Raw genomic sequence first — 14,997 nt, forward strand, 5'->3', positions numbered from 1 at the left:
GTAGTGTTATCGTACTATTTTAAACTGCCTTTTTATACTAAGGAAAAGGCTTGAAACATAATGATGCCACAATTACGATAAAGTTTTTAGTCAACAGAATTGCATTTTCAGCTAATTACAGTTGTCTAAAATATTGAAAATCAGATGCTAATCAATACTAAAACTAGTATCGAAACTAGATACTCATTAGAGCTGGTATCGATACTAAAAATCACATTCACAGGACAGAAATGAACCTTTTCTGAATAGTTTTAGAATGATCTTGAGCTGTATTAGAACAAATATAAGAGCATGTAGACTAGTATACGCCCGTGGATCACTATGGAACCTATTTGGAACACTGATGGATTACACACATATAAGAGCACATGGGAATAGAAAAGAAAGTACTATGATTTAATGCTGAAAATTACATTCTATTTCTAAAGAAATATTTTTATTATTATAGTACTATTAGAATCAGTATTGAGTATCGAGTCTTTTCCTTAGTCATGACAACACAATTTTTGATTTACATCTAGTTCATTACAACTATTCAGGTAAAATCAAAATAAGTTTAATTAATTATCAAATTTGTATACTATGTTTCAGTGACAGAGTTAGCAATTTGGGAGCCCTAGGCAAACTTGAGTTTGGGGCCCTCACTAAAATGCACAGTTTTGTTTTGTTTAGTTTTGTCTGTTTTTCCTCATTGTTCTTGAGACATGCACATCTCTATTTATTTGAATTATGGTGGATTGGGAATTTGTCTTATCAATTTGGTCACCTACTAGATAACCAGAACTGAAAGTAGTTTTATTTTTGTGCTAGTACAGTTACATTTTTGTTTACATCCATTACATATGATTATTATTATTATTATCTTTCTTATGATTATTGTTTAAAAGTAAAATACTCTCATTTAATGTCAGATTGAGAGAAATTCAGATTGCTCTGAGGCCTGGGCCATTAGTGGCACTGAGGGCAATTGGTTGGGGGCCCCTCCAGGTTTGGGGGCCCTAGGCAGCCGCCTACTTTGCCTAATGGTAGCACCGCCTCTGCTAAGTTTAATATCCATTAGTGCAGACCTGGCATTGTACAGTTCCCGGGCAACATATGGCCCTTTGGTTGACTCTGACCGGCCCATTTAATATAATTTGGAATTACAAAATAAAATATTTTATAATTTAATTCATACATGGATTAAAGCTGTATTGCTTTTATTTTAGAGGTGCTTAGTTATAATATACACTCTTACCAGTCTTACCACCTCGTCAAAACAATGCTATTTACTGCTTTTTATAAAGAAATACAATTAATATTATGCAGAATTGGCCTGGCTCTCCAAAATATTTTCTGTTTCTCATGTGGCCCCATTGAAAAAGCAATTGCCTACCCCTGTGTTAGTGTCTTTGTATTCATAATTTTTGACAACCCTGTTTGAGGCAAGGAAAACAGACAAAGCGCTGTAGTTTGAAACGTTTTATTAACTATCAGGTCTTACAAAAATATGACAAAATAAATTAAAAGAAATAAATAGTCCCATTTCCCAATTTTTCATTTTAAAGTACATTATAATACAGTGGTACATACATTGGAAGAGCAAATGGATGTCTGCTTTGTGAGGCTTTCTCAAAGTGTCTTGTCCCTATATATTATAATGTAGCTCTGTTCACCTAACACCCAAAACTACTGTCACTTTTCACCCATTTCACATTATTTTTTACAATCTGAAAAGCTCCAAGCCTAACAAAAAGCAGATGCAATTATTGAAAGTTCAAATACCTGTGCTTTGTCCAAAAACACATCTACAAAGTTAAACAGGGATGCCCTTTTTCATAATAAACACAAATAATGACATTTTTACCATGGTCACAGACAGTAATGGTGGTTTTAACTAGAGGTGAGCTAAGTAACAATACTATAGTGCTTTGGAGTGTCACAGTTTGGATACTTTTAGCAATACTTTTTTGTGGTATCTGTATCTAGGTAATTATGATCATGATTTCCACCTTTATTAAAAGGTCCTTTATTAAAAAAAAACTGACTCTTGTGAGCTTTAAGTCATGTTATAACGTTTCCTCTTCAGAAACATACCCGGAGTTGTGTATTGTTTCTCATATGTTTCAGTAACCTTTTATTATAAGTGTTTACATCTCCAAAGCTCAAAATGCTCTGTTTTAATTTGTGATGTCATGTAGTGGTAGTTTCCATGTTAGAATCTACCTTTTACCGTTGAGTAGAGATTGATAATTTCAGAGCTGTTATCTAAATGATTTTAGTGAAGGTGTGTAGACTGTAAAAACACAGTGGAGCAACGTGTATATGTATTTATGTGTTACACTGTATGTGTGCATGTATGTATGTATGCGTATATGCATGATATGTGGGTATATACATGTGTATATATATTTTTTATTTATATTTACTTCCCCCTGTTCCCTATACTTATTTACTTACTTTACCTATCACTTGATCTGCATTTATGTATGTATGTATTTAGTACTGCATGTATGTATGTAGTATTGTTTGTATGTAGAAATGTATGTAGTATTGTATATATGTACTGTTTGTATGTATGTATGTATGTATGTAGTATATTCGTACATTATTGCATTTTTTCTTTTTTTTTTCTTTCTATGACATCTGCTTTATGTGCGCAAAAAAGTGAAGCAGTAAAGCAGTTCCTGTATTATCACATGACATCACAAGTTGGAACAGAGTGTTTTCTATTTGAGAGACAAACTAAATACACAGGATTTGTGTGTGAATGAAACATGTGATTGAAACAAAACACAACTCCAGGTCTGTTTGTGATGAGGAAACAACATTATAACATAGATCGGAAAATAGCGTAATATGGGCCCTAACTTTTCTGCATTCGTATCTTTACTTTTGAACTCCGATCTAAAAATAAGACTTCTCTCAAATCTTAATTTTATGATTCCAAACACTTTTATCATTCCTGTGCATGATTAGACGGCTTCTAGTCTAAGTCTAGTTCAGTCTTAAACATTTTGTGAAAACTGAAACTAATCTGAAGACCAAAGACTGCACGGGACAAATACAAATACTGCTAACCACATAAAGGCATGGTCCATCATGGCTCCTTATTGCATTTGGAAAAAAATAGAGATTTAAAAAAAAAAAGAAAATGCTTGAGAACTGGGGAAACAATAAATGAAATATTAAAACACAGAAAAGAAATGTAAAGATCTTCACACAATATTGCACAAATTATACATAAGAAATTCACAATTTTTTCATTTTCTTTGACGAGACATAAGCTTAGAAATTTGATATGACAAAAAAAAAAAAAAAAGCGATAAAGTAAAATATCTTGATAATAAATTAAAGATGCACAATGTAACTTTTCTGATGAACAGTATTCCAATTTCTTGTCTTTTGCTTTGTCTGGAATGTCCCACAGCTCGGCATTAAACTTAACCATGGAGACTAACAGCTGACACCGCGAGTTACAGGTCAGATCTGTGGAGAGGCGACGCCGCTCACAGTAAGAATGCATGTTTTCAAGGTATTTTGGGCAATAAAAATGTAAGAAAACTGCACTGTGAAACATTTCAGACAAAGTAAGCCATAATATCTCCACGGAAGCAAGCAGAAAAGTTACACAATAAACCTTTAAATAATGTAGCGTTCATTTTAAGGATAAGGATTTGGAAAACGGGGCTGAGTATCTAACAAAATAGCGTACACAGAGCACATCCTGTAGCTAATACAAGTAAAATTTTCATAATACTATTGACAATTTAACATCACACCAGCCCAGCCTAGTCTCTTCTATGGCATCTTTAGACAAAATGGTAAAATACATGGATTCGTCAGTTACTTCGAGACATTCGTTTTGTACCAAATACACAATGCATAGAGTTGGACTACAGATTAACACAGGACTTGGTGTTCTACAAGTTTCAATAATATTACACACTTATTTTTATTGCAAAAACCAATGCCAGTGGTAATGTGCGATGACAATGCATAGTTAATGTCCCATCTTTCCCCAAAAACTACAGTGACGGTGGCCTCAAGAAGTCAAAATTAAAACACTATTCTTTTTGCGCAGCTGTTGGACCCAGTCTCCTGCGCCCTCTGCTGACCACCAGAGCACATGACACACTGTTTTAGAAGAAATACAGTATGTTCAACTTCCAGACAGAAATCTCATTAACACTGTAGAAGTAAAAATAGAACTTTGGTTAAAAAAGTGAAATTATTAGCACTGCAAGAAGTAGAAAATAAGGCGAAACATAAGTTATAGCAAATGTGTTTAAAAAGCTTAAGTGGACGTGACGATTTTGAGATCATTTTGAGGGATTCTATTGTGAGATATTGAAGCAAAGAAACAAAATACATGTTTCTGTCATGACATTTAAGACTATGTACGTTCACACTGGTTTTAAAAGTATCTGAGATCAGATTTTATTATTCTATTATTTGTTAATTGTGGTCAGGGCTCATACAAATCAGTTTTGAGATATTGAACTTATGCATTTCCTGACAGCCATATCAAATTTAAAGGAACTGTTTGTAAGATATTGATTTTAACTTTCATGAACTTGGCCCAACAGTGTCCCCTCATAGAAGATAAACAAACAAATCAAATCTAGATTTTGTTGATTTACTCTTAATTATAAAAACACTGAGAAAGATGTGGCATTTTTATTCTGTTAACGTTACTGTATTTGTCTACTTGATGTCTGTTCCACTTGTGGGACAATTAAGTTTATCTTTGGATAATCGTCTAAACATAACTAATCAGAAAGCAGAATGAGTCTCACATGTGTCTCTCCTTTGGGTTGTCAGTTTCAAAACTGAAATCCAGTTGCCTGATTCATCAGTCTGACCTCGCAGCTTTAGGATTCGTTTGCTCAACAGTAGGTGGGTACTTTTTTTATTTAACCAATCGCTGCTATTTGGTGATGTATGTAATGCGCCGGAACGCTCAGTGGTGTCCAAGTAATTCCCGGCACAACAGCAAACAAAGCAGAGAGTGAACATGTCTGTCAACGATCATTGTCGTTTCTGCGAGATGAACTTGCGAATTAAAGGTGCAATAAAAAATGTGAAGTTTGTATTTGTCAAAGTCAAAGTCTGCTATCGCAACTCAGGTTAGTTCATCTCTTCACTGATTGACCAATGCGCGGACTACAACTTCCGGGGTTCTTGCAAACTAGTCTAGTGTATTCTGATTCCTCACCTTGTCGCTGGCGAGAAATGAAATTGAGCAGAGGCACTAGGTGTCACCAGCCTGGTTAAAAATCCAGTTGTTTAACCCTAAAATGCCTCTCTCTGATCTGAATCATGACTATCTAAACTGCAGCACCTACAGCCAGTCATGAATCAGTGCTAGTGCGGCTTCTGCAGCTCAGGGGGAGAATTCTGGCGTTTCTGAGCTTTGACATAAGACATGACCTGTACATATACTGAGAAAAATGTGTAAGTCTACTCTGTTGGTGTAATCACTGACAACCCAGTTCAGTTGTGATAGTGGAACCTTTTTTAAAATAAGAGACAGTTCCATACAGCTCCTTTAGACCCTTTGGTTGACTCTGACTGTCCCTCATTTGGAATTACAAACTAAACATATTGTATAATATTACCTCATGCATGTTTTGCTTAGTCTTAACAAACTTTTACCAGTCTGACCAGCTTGTCAAAACAATATTTACTGCTCTTTATAAAGAAACACAATTAATATTATGCAAAATTAAATTAAGCATTTTGGCCCGACCCTCCACAATATTTTCTGTTTGTGGCCCCATGGAAAAAAGAATTGCCCACTCTCGCTTTAGATAGATGTTATTTTTGGACAGCTGGTATTGGAATTTTATTGTGGTTTTAACTTAACTAATCTACCATAGACCACATTATTGCTTCTAAACTGCCCGACCAATTTATTGACCCAGAAATGTTGAACCTTATCATTATTTGTTTGGAATTTGCTCCACAAACTTGTCATGTTAATCTTGTAAAGTCTTAAAGGTGCACATGTTTTCTCCGTGGGGATATTTTTGCTTTAGCCTGGAATATCATAGGCCGCATTATTGCTTCTAAAGTGCCCAACCAATTTATTGCTACAAAACATTTTTTCAACAGGATGTTCCAAGATTACATGAAAACCGTAAAGTGGTCTCTGTGGATACTTGTGTTTGGAGAGTGTCAGCGTGATCTCAGACACTTTTTAATCAGTGCGAACGTAACAAAACTGAACAGGATTTGAAAGAAATGCAATAGGTTTGTAATGCCTTTAGTGTTTTATCTAAATCACTATAACTTTCTTACTTTTACTCATTTAAAGGTGCACTGCGCAGCTCGTCTCCATGGAGATCTTATTGCTTTGCCTGGAATGTTCATGGTGTGACATTAAACCTCTAGTATTTATTCATTACGGGTGTTTCTTTTGCTCAAAAATACAACCATTCCTTCTGTGAATAGGGGAGACTCTCCACAGATCTGACTTGTAATGTAGCGTAGTCAGTGTTGGGGAGTAACAGATTACATGTACCGGAGTTAGTTACGTAATCAGAGTACAAATTATGAGTAACTGTATTCAGTTACAGTTACTGTTTCAATGAGTGGTAATTGGATTACAGTTACTTTGTTGAAATAAGTGGATTACACGGTGGTATTTTCCTGTTTTTACATTTTGGGCTATATCTCCCCCCTTTTTTTTTTTTTTCCATAATTCCACTCATTGCCGGACACTAAACCTAGTCTAAACCAGGACTAAAACCAGGTCTAAACTAGGACTAATCCAGATCTAAACTAGGTTTAAACTACGTCTAAACCGGGGCTAAAACCAGGTCTAAACCAGGTCTAAACCAGAACTAAACCAGGACTAAAACCAGGTCTAAACCAGGTCTAAACCAGAACTAAACCAGGTCTAAACCAGGTCTAAACCAGAACTAAAACCAGATCTAAAACCAGATCTAAAACCAGATCTAAAACCAGGTCTAAAACCAGGTCTAAAACCAGGTCTAAACAGGTCTAAACAGGATTTAACAGGACTAAACCATGCCACGTGGACCGTGTCTCCTCCTCTTCTATCAATAATATTTTTAATACGGTTAAGGAAAGTCTGTGAAAATATCCTAGTCTTTGCTTCTCTACAGCAAATCAAGTAATCCAAACTATTCAGATTACGTTACTCGCATTAAGTACCTTAATAGATTCCGTTACAAACTACATTTTGGGGTATGTAATCTGTAATCTGTAGGGAAATACATTTTAAAAGTAACCTTCCCAACACTGTGCGTAGTGCTGTAACCTGTTTACTACTACTACTGTGGAACATCCTACACAAAGCAATACCATTTCCATAGAGACAAGCAGTTGATGGATTGTCCACTTGAAATGTTACACAATGCACCTTTAACTTCATTATTTAAGTTTACATCCGTACGCTTTTACAGACAGGAGGAAGAGCAGAGGTGTTGTGCTGAGAAAAGCAGCTCTAATCTAATACAGAAAATGCTAATGTCATAAAGAGGTTTGTTTTCCTAAGGCCAATTCAACTTTTCTCACAAATGAACAGAACCTTAGATATAATATTGTCAGTATTTGAGCGTTGTGGTAGGGCTGCAACTATGTGTCTATACTATAAGTTATGAAATTTGAAGGGTGCATCATGTGACTTTTTTGGAAATCCATTTTGCTTTGCCTGGAATGTTCTGCACTGCTCTACAAAGGCAGAACACCGTAACATCATGTTTGGTCAAAAATGAGTTTGTGTCATTTTGTTTGTATTTGAGAGCTCCTTTATCATGTAAAAAAATAGCGTGAAAAATATTGAGCTCAGAATTGAACTTTGAGCCTTATTTGTCAGTTCCTGTACTCTGCCTTTGTATCATGAGCTAATAATAAGAAGTCGTGCAAAGGCAAAAGGCAGTAACAGTAACAGTGTATGTTTTCTTTGTGGTTTACTTCATAAATATATTTTATTTTAAAATCCAACCTCTCACCTCTTCTTTTTTGCAGCCTTGGCACAGGGTCTTAACACATTCAATAAATACACCTTTGTATTCAGTTATACTTAAATTATCTTTAATGTGAAAGCATGTGGTGTATTTATTCATACTGTACATACTCTACTGCAAAGTCACTTGTGTGTCAAACTGTTATCCGTGTAAGTGTCGCCGCACGATCCTGATCAGCACTAAACAGAAAATCCAAAGCATTTCTGTAGCATTTCAAACAAACACCATGATGACTCGACCTTGGTGAGGTGTTTTTCTTATAATGGATGAAGTCTGAGGAAAATCAAGCAAATAATGATCATGTCTTTTTGGGAGCTCTGCCTATTATACATTTGTCTGGACAAAACAGACACTTTGAAGTCATTTTTCTCAGTTTCACAAGTTAATATCTTTTGCCTTTGTAGGGTAGTACTCATCTTTCCCCACAGAGACTTGTAGGTGACACATTTAGGCCAAAGTGCAAGTTGGATCTGTGGAGAAGCGAGCCTGCTCACAGTAAGAATGCATGTTTTGATTGTATTTTTTTGCATTAAAACCTACAATTGAACGTATACAAGCACAATTTGTTTAAGTTACTTTCCAGGCAAAGCAATGAAATTTCCATGGAGACACGCAGAGTTAGGGTTAGTTGAACTAAAGAATTTACAGAGTTGCACCTTTACTTTATTTGACGAGAATACATTTTTTAATTTTCACCCTTATTATTATTCTCTGAACATATGAAAATCCACTCACAATAGGATTTTCTTTTTCCTAATATTACGATCATAATTTAGCATAATCATGAATCGCATTAGGCATATTTTTTAATTGCAGCCTTAAAGGTCCTATATTAGACAAAACGGACTCTTGTTTAGCCATGTTATAATGCTGTTATCTCATCAAAAATTTAACTGGAGTTGTGTTTTGTTTCATTCATACGTTTGAGTAACCCTTTGTTATAAGTCTGTTTACGTCTCCAAAACTCAAAATGAATGAAACAAAACACAACTCCAGGTTTGTTTGTGATGAGGAAACAACATTATAACATAGATCAGCAAATAGCCTAATAAGAGTGCTTCAATATGCAACAATATCAAATCGTAACTTATAACGGGGGTCCTTTTCTCTGCATAACACCTGTGTCCATGTTCCAGCAACCCAAATAATCACTACACCCACCACACCAACGCTTTGAAAATAAAGCTGGTCATTTCTGAATTCCGGATCAATATTGCTTTTCCAGTCTTCAGTATAAAAGTGACAAGCCCATGTCAACCCTCACAGTTAAAAACACGACTACTGTTTGTGTGGATGTGATTCAGAACCTACCACAAGTCAAGCAGTACTGCAACCAATGTATGTGTTTTCAAATATTTCAAATAACCTACCATTTCTGACTAAATTTAACGAAGAAACAGCTTTTAAAGGCTTGGGAATAGGTTGATTTTACGTTTTTAGAAGAATTCATAATGTCATCTATGTATTTCTATTGGAGATTTACAGTTTTTGAAAGAAATATCCAAATTTCTGATCCACAAATGTTGAATCTTGTCATTTTTTTGTTTGGAATTAGCTCCACAAACTTGTCATATTACTCTTAAAATGGCTTAAAGGTGCACTGTGTAACTTTTCTGCCACCTGTTTTCTCCATGGGGATATTTTAGCTTTGCCTAGAATGTTGCACAGTAAGTTTAAACTCATCTATCTCCATGGAGACAAGCAGGGTCAGATCTGTGGAGAGGCTGGAGTGTGCACAATTGTTTTTTTAAAGGTATTATTTAGTAATATCATCACCTATAATGGGGGAAAAAAGCTTAAAGTTCAATGTTGTGGTGGATGTTCCCAAGCAAAGAAATAATATCTCCATGGAGACAACCAGGAGGTGAACACTCTACCAGAAAAGTTACACAATGCACCTTTAAAGTCCTTTCAAGCTATTACCTCATCAGAAACAAACCTGGAGTCGTTTTATTTCATTTACATGTTTGAGTAATCCTGCATTATTAGTCTGTCTACATCTCCAAAGCTCAAAATGCTCTGTTCCACCTTGTGATGTCATGAAGTGGTAGTTATCCAAATGATTCTAGTGAAGGTGTATGTATGGAAGATCATTTGTTCCGTTAGATTCTGAATTTTAAATTCTGCTGAATTTCTCATTTAGAATGTTTTAACTCTGAGATATTTGAAATATTCTTTAGTCTGAATTTTAGTTAAAATTTTAAGTATACGTTTTTAAATGTTTCAAATTCAAAACAAAAAATTCACCTTTTAAATACTCAGCACAAATATTTTCAAAAGCCTCAAATTCAACAGTCAAAAAAAGTGAAGACTGTTTCCTATTGGCTGTTCTCATCTGTGGGCGGAGTTTTATGTTTAGATGAGGCTCATTCTGACCAATCAGATCGCTTTGCTGCACTATTTCCTGCTTGTTTCTAAGTTAGATAGGATCACTTTGGATCGATTGCTTCTGCCCCGACATCTTGGATCTTTGCTGCAATTTTTTTTTTGACTGTTGAATTTGAGGACCTAAAAATATTTGTGCTGAATATTTAAAAGGTGAATTTTTATATTGAATTTTAAACCCTTCAGCAACTAAAATTCAGGATAAAAATAATTCTAACATGTTTTTTCAGAGTTAAAAAATTTATAGTGAGAAATTCAATTCAATTGCATTTAAAATTCTAAATCTGATTAAACAAATTATCTTCTATATGTATGGAGTTAAAAACATAATGGAGCACTTCCTGTATTACCACATGACATCACAACGTGGAATAGTGTTTTCAGTTTAAGAGAAGAACTGAGCCTAAATCTGCAGGGTTTGTGTGAATGAAATAAAACACTACTCCAGGTCTGTTTGTGATGACGAAACCACATTATAATAACACCGATCATAAAATAGTGTCATGTGGGCCCTTTAAACATAAACCAGGTCAACAAATCCGCATTCTAACAGTTAAACAGCAAATGACACCACAGAATTCTACAATAACGTGAATTCCCGTGAACCCAGCCTATTGTCCAAACACAGCTCATGCATTTCTTGGTGTATTGCAATGAGGTTTGTGTCTTTTGGAGTCTTTTCAGTGAAGCAGTCTCACAGCAAAAACAAAACAAAACACAAACAAGAAAAAGATATGTCTCATCTCCTCCAGGCTTCAAGTAGTGCTACGATGGATAAGCCAGGCCATTCTCATAATAAACACACAGCCCGGCTACATGTACACAGATGTTTTAATAAGGCTGATTCTAAGTTGGTTAGTAAGGAATATGCAGTTACTGTTTAAAATATGTGTATGTTATAATAGGCTAGAGGTATCTTTGTATGGGAAATACACTATGTTCCAAGATGTTTGTGAAATCATTTAATTGATTTTCTAATACAATTAATGGAGGTCAGTCAGAGTACTGTTTAGAAGGAATATTTTGTTGAATTGTTCATTTGTAATTCTAGTAACAGTTAAATAGAGATTCATGAGTTTGAGCTTCCTGTTTATAGGTGACAATTTAAGGACTTTTGTTTTGACCTTTTGACATTTTGATATTATTTTAAATCTCTTGGCTAATAGTCCAATGAAATTAATTTGGTCTTCCGATAATTTATGTTATTAGGTTATTTTTTCAGACCAAGAGTTTGTTTTCATACCTGACAGTTTGGACTGCTCACTAATGCTCTTTCTCAGAGTCATGTGATGTTGCTGTGACAGGATTTATACAGGTTTTGTTTTTGTCCACTGGTAGGAAGACAGCACCAAAATCTGTATAAATCAACTGACCGGACACAGCACAGCAACATCATGTGACTCTGAGGAAGACAGTGAGTGAGCAGTCCAAACTGTCAGCTATGAAAACAAACTCTTAATCTCTTGGATAATTTTTATGTTATAGTATCTGTAGGTATGTTTACTATCAACATCAAAATTCATATATTCATGTAATTTAAAAATATATTGGGCTGCTAAAAGTTAAATGAAGCAGTAACTAAATACAGTATATATTGGCTTATAAACCAATACAATATAGTCAAATATAGAACTCAAATGAAAGAAAATATGTGAAATAGTAGTTTAATATATTACATTATTAATATCCCTTTTGTTATTGTGTGTATAGCATTGTACAGTATTTGACAAAATTTGCAAATACTCAAGTCAAGGTGGATTAATTTAGCCTGATTCATCAGCCAGTTTCACTTCATGGAAACCGTCTGACCTCGCAGCATTAGGATTTGTTCGCTTGACGGTAGGTGGGTACTTTTTTTATTTAACCAATCGCTGCTATTTGGTCGTGATGTATGTAATGCATCAAATCCCGTAGGAAGAAGGACAATAACTTCTTTCCCTTGATAAGATTCACTAAACATTCTCTTTGTTCTGGCTTTAAATCCTCGACCGCTTTGTTTACTGTTGTGCTGTACCACAAAAGGGACCAGACAGGCATTAAGTGGCGCCAGCCTAGCTAGGATTAAGTGCCTTGCACCAAGACACAACAATAATGCGGGCCAACCTTATGTATTTAAGTTACACAGCTATTATATATTGCTGTTTTCCTGCCCTTAATGCCAGTGTATAAAATATCTGTGTACATGTAGCCAGTGTGTAACTTTTTGGTTGGGCGTCCACCACCTGCTTGTTTCGATGCATATGTCATTACTTGTTCCACAGTATGGCATTAAACAGAATTTATTAAGTTACAGGTGCTTTTATAGCTCAAAAATACCTGGAAAAACAGGCACTCTGACTGTGGTCGCCTCTCCACAGATCTGACCTGTAACCTGGTCTGGTTTGGTCTCTGTGAAGATAAAAAGGTTTAATACCATACTGTGAAACATTCCAGTCAAAGCAATAACATCTCCACGGAGAAAAGCATTTGACGGACCCTCAACTAGAAAAGTTACAGAATGCAACTTTAAATACTGCTCCGATCATGATCCCTCTTTACCCTCTGGGCCCTGTTGTGTCTAAGTCTGTGTGATGTCCGTTCTCCGCTCCGTCTGATCCAGGAGAGGGGATTTCTTCAGGTATTCCGTTCAGATCAGCTCTGGACGCGTGCTCCCCGTGTCTGCTCACCTGTCCCCCATTCGCACAGGTCCCTCCTCCCTCAGACTTCCCAAAGTTAAATAGTTTCCCCGGATTAAAGGCCTTACTGGGTGATTGTGAGCGCTCCGTTGAGCTGCTACCTGTTGATGACGATGAAGATGTGTTTGTGGTGCTCGCAGATGAAGAAGAAACCGCACTTCCGCTTTCTTTCTTATTCTCCTGGCGATTTTAAAAACTTGAAGCTCAGAAATCCAGGCAGTTTGGGTTCGCTTCCTGTAGGGGACTGTGGAGACCTGGCCCCTCTGCTTTGTAAGGGTATGATCTGTTTGAGCTTCATTACGTTATTGTTTGCCAAAAGAGAACTAGGTCTTTTAGGTTTTTCTGAAGAACTGCCCCCGCCCGCACCTCCTCCTCCTCCTCCTCCTCCTCCTCCTCCGGCCCCGGGTCTGGACTTGCTGGTGTTACCGTGGCCCTTGTCGTGATGGTGGTCGGTTCCAGAGGAGGAGTCGCTTTTGCCCTCATCGCGTTCTCGGTCCCTGTTTCGCGCCATGTGCTCGGCCTGGCGTTGGCGCTCCTCTTCCTCCCTCTTCCTCCTCTGCAGCTGCTGGTAGTGCTGCTGGGCCTGGCGCTCGTGCTTCTACGAAGTAAAAAAAGAAAGAGAAGGTTTGTTAAAGAGACCTTATCACACTATTTTCTGATCCATGTTATGTTTCCTCATCAAGAACATCTCTGGAGTTGTGTTTGTTTCATTCATGTTTAACACACTAACCCTGCATATTTAGGCTGTGTTCTTCTCTTAAACAGAAAACACTCTGTTCCACCTTGTGATGTCATGTGGTAATACAGGAAGTGCACCAGTGTGTTTTTAAACTCCTAAACTCCTTCTAAACTAGTCCTGGAATTGCCAATCTCTACTGAACTAAAGTTAAAAGGAGCTGTTAACTTGAAAACTAACCCTTCATGACATCACAAGGTGGAACAGAGCATTTTGAGCTTTGGAGATGTAGACAGGCTAATAATAAAGAATTACTCAAACATGTGTGAATGAAACAAAACACAAATAACATTCTAACATGGATTAAAGCTTAAAGCCAAATTATGTGTAATGTAGGACCTTTAAGTACATCAACTTGTAAATGTGTTGTACTTATATTTTGATATACCTGTATTTTCCGGGCTATTAGGCGCTCTGCATTATAAGACGCACTGTCATTAAATGGTCTATTTTCGAACTTTTTTCACAAATAAGCAGCACTGGACTTTAAAGGAAACACAACAGTTGGATGGGTCAGTGGGACTTTGTTTGGTGCTTTCACGGTGACTCTGGGCTTTGTTCAGTTGTGGCGTGTAGGGAGGGTGCTGTCTGGGATCGCTGGATTGTCGGCGTGTTCGCAGTGACTCAGTTGTTCAGTTGTGTCTAGAAGTGGCACATTGCACTTGCTTTTTCGGTTCGTTCCTCCGTTCCGCAGCTTTGTAGTTTACTGAAGTCGCGCGGCCGTTTTTTGATGGGGTTAGAGGCTTAAGAGCGCATCTAATAGCCCAGAAAATATGGTACTTCAGTTAGTGACACAGTATCGATATAAAACATGTGAATATTTTTTGTATACTTTACAAAACTTAGTTGTGGCAGCACAATTTTTCAGTTTTCCTTTGGTCTGTTTTTCTGCATTACATTAATCACAGTTCACGTCCTTTTGTTCAGCCTCTGTACCTCTGCACATCCTCTGCACCTCTGCACACAATACATCCTCTGGACATCCTCTGCACTCAGCACTAAACCATCTCAGGGCTGCAGTGCGACTCTGCACAAAGCCCTGACTAAGTGTCCCGCTCCAACACAACTCACTGCTCCGACACAAAGCTCCGATTCTTGAAGCTCAGGAAAGTCTCTAATTTTATGCCAAGTTGGTTTTAATAATGTCAGCAGCATTAAGTGTAAACTCGACCGAACACTGAAGGCTTAATAAATCATGTTTGGATGGTTACATTTACAAGTCTTA

At 36.6% G+C, this 14,997-nt stretch overlaps 1 protein-coding gene across 1 annotated transcript in view; it reads right to left on the reverse strand.

Annotated features, from left to right (window-relative positions):
* Positions 1-12,122: 12,122 nt before the first annotated feature.
* Positions 12,123-14,997, reverse strand: part of ano8b (anoctamin 8b) — a 123,939-nt gene continuing 121,064 nt past the window's right edge. The window contains 2 exon segments of the mRNA XM_020933377.2: positions 12,123-13,216; positions 13,218-13,634. Of these exon segments, the coding sequence (XP_020789036.2) occupies positions 12,896-13,216; positions 13,218-13,634 (738 nt within the window). The 3' untranslated portion in view covers positions 12,123-12,895.

Source organism: Boleophthalmus pectinirostris, unplaced genomic scaffold, assembly GCF_026225935.1.
Source record: "Boleophthalmus pectinirostris isolate CB_2022bp ecotype Guang Dong unplaced genomic scaffold, ASM2622593v1 HiC_scaffold_7, whole genome shotgun sequence".
Taxonomy (NCBI): domain Eukaryota; kingdom Metazoa; phylum Chordata; class Actinopteri; order Gobiiformes; family Gobiidae; genus Boleophthalmus; species Boleophthalmus pectinirostris.